The sequence below is a fragment of the Ahaetulla prasina genome, chromosome 17, assembly GCF_028640845.1.
Source record: "Ahaetulla prasina isolate Xishuangbanna chromosome 17, ASM2864084v1, whole genome shotgun sequence".
Taxonomy (NCBI): domain Eukaryota; kingdom Metazoa; phylum Chordata; class Lepidosauria; order Squamata; family Colubridae; genus Ahaetulla; species Ahaetulla prasina.
In genome coordinates this window covers 8,524,253-8,536,695 of record NC_080555.1, presented here as the reverse complement: position 1 = coordinate 8,536,695, position 12,443 = coordinate 8,524,253, and the positions used below count along the sequence as shown (strand labels likewise).

The 12,443-nt window shown below is 42.9% G+C and overlaps 1 protein-coding gene across 1 annotated transcript in view; it reads right to left on the bottom strand.

Moving 5' to 3' along the window:
- The window catches only part of MAP4K2 (mitogen-activated protein kinase kinase kinase kinase 2), a 65,622-nt gene extending 60,585 nt beyond the window's left edge, over positions 1 to 5,037 (bottom strand). The window contains exon 1 of the mRNA XM_058160177.1: positions 4,796 to 5,037. Within this exon, the coding sequence (XP_058016160.1) occupies positions 4,796 to 4,891 (96 nt within the window). The 5' untranslated portion in view covers positions 4,892 to 5,037. The remainder of the gene's footprint in view (positions 1 to 4,795) is intronic.
- Between the last annotated feature and the right edge of the window lie 7,406 nt (positions 5,038 to 12,443).

Below are 12,443 nucleotides of genomic sequence, written 5' to 3'. Positions count from 1 at the left end.
AGCGGGAGACGGAGGGGGAGGCGCGGGAAAGTCCAGGAAATGGGGTGGAGGGCTGTTTTATTCTCCTTCGATATGCAGATCTGTCCCTCCTTATTAGGATCAAAAAAGGGAGTCACAAACCAGGGTGTGGAGAATGTGTCTTTTTCACATCGCCTATTCTGTTAGCTCAGAGGTCAGCAACCTGCGGCTCTGGAGCCGCATGTGGCTCTGGAGCCCCATGTGGTTCTGGAGCCCCATGTGGTTCTTTCACCCCTCTGCTGCGGCTCCCTGTCGCTCAAAATCTGCATCACAACCGCCAATGTGCGACATCCCACCGGCACGCAACCCCCGGTAGGCCAACCATGGATAAATTCAAGAAAAGTTTCAGAAGAAAACAGAACCTTTTAATTCAACTACATATGCTAATTTTGTGGCCGCTCAAGGAATAGTCAGGCACAGGAAGGGTTTTTGTGGCTCCCAGTGTTTTCTTTTCTGTGGGAAACGGGTCCAAATAGCTCTTTGAGTAGTGAGGCTGGGCTGCGCTAACCATGGTTCAGTTGCTACGTGAGTGTCCGTTGTAAATATGAGTCAGTTCAATTCAGTTCAATTCAAGTGACTGAATTTTGAATTATTTTTTTTTGACCATGGAGAATGCTGCAACGATTATACAAAAAACAGTTATAAATCACATTTTTCCAGTATCATCGTAACTTTTGAACGGTCACTAAATGAACCATTGTTAAGTCAAGGACTACCTGTAGAATAAAACACAGTCTGAAAAAAACCAATTTTACCAGCAAGACAATAGAGCTGAACTTAAAAAGAAATGCAGAAGCATGATAAAATAGGATTAGCATAGGATTATGACTACCGACGTTAATGATGCTAAAAGGCACCTCACAGGCTTCTAAGGACCAAGACAACCACATGCATACTTAATTATAAGAAAACAACATATGGAAGCTTCACAACAGCTGTTCACCCAACTGCCTTCAGTAGATACAGAATCTGTTCCAAAACGCCTATGCTTTATAATATTTTTGTCCTTCTCCATCTTCCCTCTGGCCCCAACAGGCTAAATCAGATTCACTCAGAGAGGCAAGTACGGTATGGGGGGGGGAAGTATTGAGGACTAGAAACTTGAATGAATCCGTCAAAGATGCATTTTGGGCCTTTAATTTTCCCAGTCTCCCAGTTGAGGCTCTTCTACCAGCATAAAGATCACACTGGTTAGAAATTTTAATCTATGAGGCCCCAGCCTAACCAATTGGACAGGATTATTTTTACAACGGATGCGTGGACTTCAACTCCCAGAAGTCCTCAGCCAGCCATGCCAAATGGAGAATTCTGGGAGTTGAAGTCCCACACGTCTTATAGGTGCTTGTAAGATTGGAAAACGCTGTTTTATAGGATCCATTTTAATCAAGAGATCCTTTTCGACTGTGGATGTGATTTAACGAGATAAATATATCACTTGGATGGTGAGATGGGCAGTGAAGAGACACACAACAGACCTGCCTGGATTCGTTGCACAATTATTTATATCAAAACACTGGAATATTGGCATTTTTTAAAACCCTGATCACTTTAAGATGGTTGGACTTCAACTCCCAGAATTCTCCAGTAAACGTATTTTAAGAGGAGCGGACTTCCAGCCAGCTGAACTCTGGGAGTTGAAGTCCACCCATTTTAAGTTGCGAAGGTTGGGGGGAAAAAACGACACAGGATCCCCTTTTGCGACCGCCTGACAAGCAAAGTCGACGGGGAAGCGAGACTTGCCTAACAACAGCATCACTAATGTTAACAACCTCATCGATTCGCTTAAAAACAGCGACAAGAAAGGTTGCAAAATTCACTTCTGGGTGTTTCACTTAGCAACAGAAAGTTTGGCCTCCGTAACTGTCGTAAGTCGAGGACCATCTGTATTTCGCCATTCAGTATGAAACAGATCTGTTCCTGGTTTCCATCAGCACAGCTGATCCAATTTTCAACTTTAATTGGTCTGCCCTTGGTGCTCGCTTGGTTGCTTTCTTGCAGATATTTCATTACCAATCTAGGTAACATCATCAGGGCTAGTAGGGAGTGGGGATTACTCTCATTTTATATTCTTTCGCCTGCCCTTTGAGTATCGGTGGGGATGGTATTGGATAAAAATCAAATAAGTAAATAAATACCCCACTACCAAGGATCTCAAAACATATGCCTGGCCACCGAGAATTCATACTTTCTGTAAACCACTCAAAATTTCTAGGAGTCAGGCGGCCTATAAATTTAATAAATAATATTATAGCCCTGCTGTAACTGGGCTATCCATCAATCTGGACACCTGGGCCCACATTCATATTTTCTTTGGATCCACGTTTTCAAATTGGCAAGTATAGGTAGATTTCCCTCCCTGACCCCCAGTTACTATGAGATAGCAAGTAACTACTATAGTAGGAGGCCTCTGTTAGCATACACAGCAATATTTCTCAATCTCAGGCACTTTTAAGGTGCCTGGACTTCAACTCCCAGAATTCAAAGCAAAGCTGGCTGGGGAATTCTGGGAGTTGAAATCCAGGTATGTCCAAGTCGCCGAGGTTGAGAAATGGTGGCCTACAGTGTCCAAAAAAACTAGAAATCCGATCAGCTTTCCAGCAAAGTAATCCCTGTTTGGTAGCTTCCTCCCAGGGCTCCAAAGTTTCAGGAGGACCCCAAAGAGGGGGCCCAAGAAACACATGATTGGTCCAAAAACATTGCCAGGGTCTCCAAAGCCAGTTTCCTCCCTTAAGCTCTTTCTTCTTAAAACAGCCCCATATTCCTCCCTCCCTCCCCGTGGGGTCTGCTCACCTCCCCCCTTTCCAAGACCCCTGGAAAGGCAAGGATTTTAATTTGCAAGGCTCTTCCTTCAACGGCTTCTTTCTTTCTTCTTTCTTTTTCTTTCTTTCTCTTTCTTCCTTCTTTCTTTTTTCTCTTCCTCCCTCCCTCCTAATCTTCTTTTTCTCTTTCTTTCTTCTTTCTTTCTCTCCCTCTTGCTTTTTTCTCTTCCTTCCTTCCTTCCCCCCTCCCTCCCTCTTCTTTTTCCCTTTCTTGCTTTCTCTCCCTCTCTCTTGCTTTTTTCTTCCTTCCTTCCTTCCTCCCAGCCTTCCTCTTCTTTTCTTTCTTTCTTTCCGTCTCTCTTCCTTCCTCCTTCCCAACCTTCCTCCTCTTCTGTCTTTCTTTTTCTTTCTTTCCCTCTCTCTCTTGCTTTTTTCTCTTCCTTCCTTCCTCCCTCCCACCCTTCCTCCCAATCTTCTTTTTCTTTCTTTCTTTCTTCTTTCTTTCTGTCCCTCTCTTGCTTTTTTCCCTTCCTTCCTTTCTCCCAAACTACTACTTCTTTCTTTCTTTCCGTCTCTCTCTTTCTCTTCTTTCCTTCCTCCCTCCTACCCTCCCTCCTCCTCTTCTTTCTTTTCCCTTCCTTCCTTTCTCCCAACCTTCCTCCTCTTTTCTTTCTTTCTTTCCTCTTCTTTTCTCTTCCTCCCTCCCTCCTCTCCTTCTTTTCCTTTCTTGCTTTCTCTCCCTCGCTCTTGCTTTTTTCTTCCTTCTTTCCTTCCTCCTCCCACCCTTCCTCCCTCCTCTTCTTTCTTTCCTTCCTTCCTTTCTCCCAACCTTCCTCCTCTTTCTTTCTTTCTTTCCTCTTCTTTTCTCTTCCTCCCTCCCTCCTCTTCTTCTTTTTCCTTTTCTTGCTTTCTCTCCCTCGCTCTTGCTTTTTTTCTTTCTTCCTCCCTCCCTCCTAACCTTCCTCTTCCTTCCTTTCGTCCTTTCTTCCTTCCTTCTTTCCTCTTCTTTCTCTTCCTCCTCCCTCCTCTCCTTCTTTTCCTTTCTTGCTTTCTCTCCTCTCTTGCTTTTCTTTCTTCCTCCCTCCCTCCCAATCTTTTTCTTTCTTTCTTTCCCTCTCTTTTTCTCTTCCTTCCTTCCTCCCTCCCTCCTCTTCTTCTTTTTCCCTTTCTTGCTTTCTCTCCCTCTCTCTTGCTTTTCTTTCTTCCTCCCTCCTTCCTAACCTTCCTTCCTTCCTTCCTACCTTCCTTTTCTTTCTGTCTCTGGTCTTCCTTCCTTCTTTCCTTCCTTTCTTTCCTTCCCTTTCCTCCTCTTCCCTCTTTCCTAGCCCACAGCACCGCAAGATCCGCGCGTGCCAAACTCTCTGGCAACCCGGACAAATAAGCGCATTGTGGTCACTCGGTCACTCCAGGAAAGCGGAGCGAGCAAGGGAGGGGATCCCAGCCAGCCAGCCAGCCAGCCGGCCGGCCGCCCTGCCTACACTTGTAGCAAAGCCAGCCTGCCTGCCTGCCCCACAGAGCCGACCTTGGCCGGCTCAACCAACCAACCAAGCCTGCCCACTTTCCACCCCACCCTCGCCTCGCTTTCTCCAAGAGGCGCCCTCTCCGCTTTGGAAAAAGCTCCCGGTTGCAAAAAAAAAAAAGGGGGGGAAAAAGAGGCTGGCCCGGACACGCCCCGGGGAAAGCAGCCCTGGAACCCCCCCACCCCACCCCGGCTACAATTTCCCTTCCCCACCCCATCCCTTTGCACCCCTTCCCCAATCCCAGCCGGGGGCTGCAAATCCCCACCAGCGCGCAACGGCTCCCGGCAACCCTATGGCGCGTCTCCAAAAAGCGCGCTTTGGAGAAGTTGCCCAATAAGGGGGAAAAAAAGAAAGAAAAGAAAGGGGGCTGCCAGTCAGCAGGACCCCTGATTAGAAGCCCCTCCCCTTGCTCTCCTCCCCCGGGACCCCCACTTCCCCCACCCCAGCCAGGGTCGCTCCCCAAGCGCCCCCAGTTCTCCAAAAGCCGCCGTTGCGCACCTTGTAAACGTCGCCGTAAGTGCCGGAGCCGATGCGCTGGATGAGCTCGTAGCGGAGCCGCGGGTCCTGCAGCGAGACGTCCCGCAAGGCGCTCATGGTCCCTTCGCCCAGCCGCCGAGCCAGGGCCGGACGGCGCAGCCGGGGCCAGCCAGCAGCGGCGGCCGAGAGGCTGGGAGGGCTGGAAAGGCGCCGCCTCCGGGGCGGAGAGGAGCCGCAGAGGCGGCCGAGCCAGCAGGAAGGAAGCCCCAAGGAGGAAGAGCCCCAGCCGACCAAGCTCCGCCTTGCCCGCCCGCCCTCTTGCCCGCCCGCCCTCCCGCCCGCCCGTTCGGCCAAATCTTCCTCCGCAGCAGAAAAAGGACGGCCGGCAACGCGACGGAGAGGCAGGCAGGCAGGCGGGCGGGCGGGCGGGCGGGCGGGCTCTGCGGCTGGCCGGCAAGAGTCCCTCTGGGAGCGTGCAGAGCGCTCCTCTGCGGAGGAAGCGCGCGCAGGCGCGTCTGTTTACAGGGGAGTCCCCCCACTTACGACCTTAAGGGAGCCCACCTTCTGTGAAGCCAACCCCACAAGCCAGTTCTATCCTCTCTCTCTCTCTCTCTCTCTACTCATCATCTATTTTTCTTTCTTTCTTTCTTTCTATCTATCTATCTATCTATACATCCACCGTCTATCATATGTTGGTCTGTCCATCTGTCATATCTGTCTATCCTATTTTTCTATCATCTATTTTTCTATCTATCTATCTATCTCTATCCATCATCCATCCATCCACCCATCCATTGTCTCCTCTATCTATCCATCTGTCTGTCTATTCATCCGTCCATCATATCTATCTATCTATCTATCTATCTATCTATACATCCACCGTCTATCATCTATTGGTCTGTCTGTCCATCTGTCATATCTGTCTATCCTATTTTTCTATCATCTATTTTTCTATCTATCTATCTCTATCCATCATCCATCCATCCACCCATCCATTGTCTCCTCTATCTATCCATCTGTCTGTCTATTCATCCGTCCATCATATCTATCTATCTATCTATCTATCTATACATCCACCGTCTATCATCTGTTGGTCGGTCTGTCCATCTGTCATATCTGTCTATCCTATTTTTCTATCATCTATTTTTCTATCTATCTATCTCTATCCATCATCCATCCATCCACCCATCCATTGTCTCCTCTATCTATCCATCTGTCTGTCTATTCATCCATCCATCATATCTATCTATCTATCCATCCACCGTCTATCATCTGTTGGTCTGTCTGTCCATCTGTCATATCTGTCTATCCTATTTTTCTATCATCTATTTTTCTATCTATCTATCTATCTCTATCCATCATCCATCCATCCACCCATCCATTGTCTCCTCTATCTATCCATCTGTCTGTCTATTCATCCGTCCATCATATCTATCTATCTATCTATCTATCCATCCACCGTCTATCATCTGTTGGTCTGTCTGTCCATCTGTCATATCTGTCTATCCTATTTTTCTATCATCTATTTTTCTATCTATCTATCTATCTATCTCTATCCATCATCCATCCACCCATCCATTGTCTCCTCTATCTATCCATCTGTCTGTCTATTCATCCGTCCATCATATCTATCTATCTATCTATCTATCTATCTATCTATCTATCTATCTATCATATCTATCTATCTATCTATCTATCTATCTATCTATCTATACATCCGCCGTCTATCATCTGTTGGTCTGTCTGTCCATCTGTCATATCTGTCTATCCTATTTTTCTATCATCTATTTTTCTATCTATCTATCTATCCATCATCCATCCATCCACCCATCCATTGTCTCCTCTATCTATCCATCTGTCTGTCTATTCATCCGTCCGTCATATCTATCTACCTATCTATCCATCCATCATCTATCCATCTTTCTGTCTATCCATCCATCATCTCTATCTATCTCTATCCATCCATCCATTGTCTATCATTCATCTGCCTATCTTTCCATCCTATCCATCCATCATCTATAATCTATCCATCTGTCTATCTGTCCATCCATCCACGTCCTTCCATCATATCTATCTGTCTGTCTGTTTTATCATCTATTTTTCTATCCTCTAAAATGATTTTATTGGTTTTTGAAAATATAAAATGCAAAGAAAAATAATTTGTGGGTTTTTTAATGGGTTTTTATCATTTATTCTAAATTTTTAATCTCGGCCAATTGAATAAGTCTTAATTGTATTTTAATAGTATTTATATTGTAATATTATTGTTTATTTTATCTGGCTGTGAACCGCCCTGAGTCCTTCGGGAGAAGGGCGGTATAAAAATTTAAATAATAAATAAATAAATAAATAAATAAATAAAAGGGTCAATTTGACCATCTCGGCTTCTCTTTTTCTGTGGGGAAGAATATATGCTTCTGTTAACTCATTCATCCTTATCACAATTTATATTAAGAAAATCCTCTATATTATTTCAATTACTTTTCCCTTCCCTCCCCCTCTTCTTACTTTTCCACTGTTGTTTTTTTTTAATTTTCTTTTGTCTTGTATATTTTGAAAAACCAATAAAATCATAGGAAGCCAATGGAGCCCGACATTTCGGTCGCTAAGCGAGGAATTTCTTCAGTGAATTCTGCCCCATTTCGCGACCTTCCTTGCCGCAGTTAAGAATCGCTGCGGTCAGCGACATGGTTGTTAAGTGAATCTGGCTTCGCTTAATGGCGTTTCTTGCCATAGTTATTAAGCGAATCATTACAGTTCTTACATCGGTAGCTTGGTTGTTAAGTGAATCTGGCTTCCCCATCGACTTTCTCAGAAGGTCGCAAAAGGGGGATCACATGACCCCAGGACACTGCAACCGTCATAAATAGGAGTCAGTTGCCAAGCATCTGAATTTTAATCACTGACCATAGGGATGCTGCAACGGTCATAAGTTTGAAAAAGGGTCATTAGTCCTGTTTTTTCGGTGCCGTCGTAACTTTGAATGGTCACTAAGTGAACTGTTGTAAGCCAAGGATGGTCTGTATGCAGCATTTGGAATTTTCCTGCCCACTCTCATTTCCTGCATTGTTGAGTCTGGAGAACAGCAAAATAATTGAGAATAAAAATTACAAAGTTAGAACAGGGCTGAAAAAAGTGACTTACAACCAACCAATTGAGCATCTCTGGGCCCCCCACATGATCACCGGGATTCTGAAATAGTCAATGGGGAAAGCTGGATTTGCTTAATGACTATGATTCACTTAACGGCAAGTGATTTGCTTAACAACTCTTAACACTAAAGGTCATAAAACCATGCACAGCTCTTGTTAACAGCTGCTTTGCTTAACAATAAAGAATGGAGTAGAATAGAGTAGAGTAGAGTAGAGCAGAGTAGAATAGAATAGGGTAGAATAGAATGTAAAATATAGACTAGGATAGAATATAGGGTAAAAAAGATGAATAGAATAGAATAAAATGTAAAATAAAAAATAGAATAGAATAGAACAGAATAGAATAGAATGGAATGGAATGGAATAGAGTAGAATAGAATAGAATAGAATAGAATAGAATAGAATAGAATAGAATAGAATAGAATAGAATAGAATAGAATGTAAAATATAGACTAGGATAGAATATAGGGTAAAAAAGATGAATAGAATAGAATAAAATGTAAAATATAGAATAGAATAGAATAGAATGGAATGGAATGGAATGTAAAATATAGAATAGAATGTAAAATATAGACTAGGATAGAATATAGGGTAAAAAAGATGAATAGAATAGAATAAAATGTAAAATATAGAATAGAATAGAATAGAATAGAATAGAATGGAATGGAATGGAATGGAATGGAATGGAATGGAATGGAATGGAATGGAATAGAATGGAATGGAATGTAAAATATAGAATAGAATGTAAAATATGGAATGTAAAATATAGAATAGAATAAATAGAATGTAAAATATAGACAAGGATAGAATATAGGGTAAAAAAAGATGAATAGAATAGAATGTAAAATATAGAATGGAATGGAATGTAAAATATAGAATAGAATGTAAAATATAGAATAAATAGAATGTAAAATATAGACTAAGGGATGCAGTGGCTCAGTGGCTAAGATGCTGAGCTTGTCGATCAAAAGGTCAGCGGTTCAAATTCCTAGTGCTGCCGCGTAACAGGGTGAGCTCCCGTGACTTCTCCCAGCTTCTGCCAACCTAGCAGTTCGAAAGCAGGTAAAAAATGCAAGTAGAAAAATAGGGACCACCTTTGGTGGGAAGGGAAGAGCGTTCCGTGTGCCTTTGGCGTTGAGTCGTGCCATCCACATGACCATGGAGACGTCTTTGGACAGTGCTGGCATCTTCGGCTTTGAAACGGAGATGAGCACCGCCCCCTAGAGTCGGGAACGACTAGCACCTACCTATGTGCCAGGGGAACCTTTACTTTTACCTTAAAATATAGACTAGGGTAGAATATAGGGTAAAAAAAGATGAATAGAATAGAATAGAATAGAATAGAATAAGCTGGAAGAGACCTTGGAGGTCTTCTAGTCCAGCCCCCCTGCTCAAGGTCAAATTCTGGTCTCAATTATAGTCGTAATTTGAGGACCACCTGCAATTGAATTGGGAGGGGTGGAGAAGATTCTAGAGCTACCTGAAATTCTGTGCACGCCTCTTAGTTCCGTGCACGCCTTCCGTTCTGTGTGTTCTCTTAGTTCTGTCTTGTTCTTGCTTTTATCCTTACAACAAACCGGTCGCCTGGTTTGTTACGACATCGATACCGTTTGTTTTTAAATAACAAATCTTTTTGATATTCAGCCGGGTTAGGATCATCAGTCGCTCAGTTAAAAAAAAAGATTTATATCATTGGATTGGGAGGTGGATTGGATTGGATTGGGAGGTGTGGAGAAGATTCTAGAGCTACCCGAAATTCAGACTTCGCTGAGTTTTTTCTCTGTTAAAAAAAAAAAAAAGGTCACAATTCCAATCCATTCATTTCACCGCTGAGTGACAAAACTCTATCCGAGAGCGGAACAGTCCCTGTTTGCGTGCACATCCTGTTGATGTTCTTAGCGTCAACTTAGCTATATTTGGACCTGGGCAGAGCCTGCTGAGGTTGTTGTCAATCTGGATTTAAAAAAAAAAAAAGAAAATCCGCCTTGCTTCACGTTAAGGACTTCCGAATTTTGCAAATCAAACTAGGATCTGTTTTGCAAAGCAGATTTAGAACAGCGATAACCGGAAAAGAAATATTTTAACTTTAGCCGAGGCATGCATTGCATTGCTGGCTGATTGATCACCGCTGCTGTTTGTTTTGCAAGTATTTTTTTTGCTGTTGTCGCACCTCAAGCCTGCGATCCAAACGGGAGCAAATAAATATGACTAAGAAACGAGAATCCTAGTTAGGAATAGGCCCCGTTATACAAGCAATGCCTCTCCCCTTTTATTTCATCGCCATTAAATTGGCATAATTTAATAAAGAAATTTATTTATAATTTAACAATGAAAATATTTATTTAATATTTATTTATATATTTTTATTAATATTTAATATTTATTAAATAAAATATTTATTTAAATATTTATTTATTTAATAATGAAATTTATTTATAATTTAATAATGAAAATATTTGCAGATCCCTCGCATCCTGGACATAAACTGTTTCAACTCCTACCCTCAAAACGACGCTATAGAGCACTGCACAACAGAACTAGACACAAGAACAGTTTTTTCCCGAAGGCCATCACTCTGCTAAACAAATAATTCCCTCAACACTGTTAGACTATTTACTGAATCTGCACTACTATTAATCGTTTCATAGTTCCCATCACCAATCTCTTTCCACTTATGACTGTATGACTATAACTTGTTGCTGGCAATCCTTATGATTTATATTGATATATTGACCATCAATTGTGTTGTAAATGTTCTACCTTGATGAACGTATCTTTTCTTTTATGTACACTGAGAGCATATGCACCAAGACAAATTCCTTGTGTGTCCAATCACACTTGGCCAATAAAAATTCTATTCTATTCTATTCTATTCTATTCTATTCTATTCTATTCTATTCTATTCTATAAACTCCCAGCAAGCACTGGAGGAGAAGGATGGTGTTGTCTACGTTGGCCAAAAATCCAGATTTTTTTTGGGAGAGGGGGGAACACGAATATATTTTACTTAAAAGTTTTTGTGAGCTCCATGCAGCTTTCTTTATCGGATGCATTTGACTCCTGATTTTTATCCAGCGGGATTTGAGTTCTCCAAAGCCATTTGGAATTCAGAAAAAAAAATTCAGAGAAAAAAAAACCCCACTCTCAAAATGATTCAGGCATAAGCCCTTGCTGGGGTCACAGATTGTGACTGCGCACAATTTTTAGAGCAGTGATTCTCCAAGGGGGTGTGAAGTTTTAATTGTGCTGGCGTAGAAATAGGTCGAATAAACAGACCATAATTACTTCCAAACGGGGCGGGGGAAATAGCAATGCATTATACAGGTAATTCTTGATTTACAACCGCAACTGAACTCAACGTTTCTAACGCTAAGCGTGACCGTTGCTAAGTGAGTTTTGCTTCATTTTACGACCTTTGTGCCAGTTGTTCAGTGAATCGCTGCAATTGTAAAGTTAGTAGCAATAGCACTTAAGACTTAATATACCACTTCATACTGCTTTACAGCCCTCTCTGAGCAGTTTACAGAGTCAGCCTCTTGCCCCCAACCATCAGGATCCTCATTTTACCGACCTCGGAAGGACGGAAGGCTGAGTCAACCTTGAGCCTGGTGAGATTTGAACTGCCAAATTGCAGGCAGCCAAAGTTAGCCTGCAGTACTGTGCTCTAACCACTGCGTCTCACTTAACACGGTTGTTAAGTGAATCTGGCTTCCCCATTGACTTTGCTTGTCAGGTCACAAAAGGGGATCACGTGACCCCGGGACACTGCGACCGTCATAAATATGAGCCAATTGCCCAGCGCCCAAATTTTTATAATGTAACCGTGACGATGCTGCATCCACTCTAAGTGTAAATCCCTTCTTACAGTTCTTATTTTCGAAAATTAATTGTACCTACAACTAATCCAAAGTCTTCGGGGCTTTAACAGAATACAAAAAAACAACAACCCTGAAGGTTAATTTAGAGCAGCATACCCAAATACCCACAATGTATAAATGTATAAACAAGGAGGAAAATTTACACGTTATAATCTCATAGGTTGTCACGTTGACGGCTGTAATCTCCATGACAAATTTAGGCCTCCTTGAGAAGGAAGGAGATATCGGCAAATGTGAGTGGAGTGCTCCGGAGTGCGGGGGGGTTTCTCTACCCTGCGACTGGAAGGAGCACGAATCACTTTGGAGAGAGGAGAACTTAAAATAACAAGATTACCGGTTTTGTGGAGCTCTGGAGAGAAGAGGTGATGGAGAAATTTAGGAGGGAGGGTTTGAGGCCCCCCCTCCCTCTGGGGAACAATGGTGGCGTCCAGCTTCCGCCTTCACTATGAGAATCTTGATGACATCACTTCCCTTCGGCTTCCTGGTTGACTAACTGTACTCTGGACTCGTTGCTCCTGTGAGTGCCCCCTGGTGGATCCGGAGGAAATTACAAGGATACTGTGCTTGCCTGAGGATTTTAAAAAATTTTTTTAAATGGCAAAAGGTCAGAGACCAACTGCTGGAGAAATGGAGAGAATT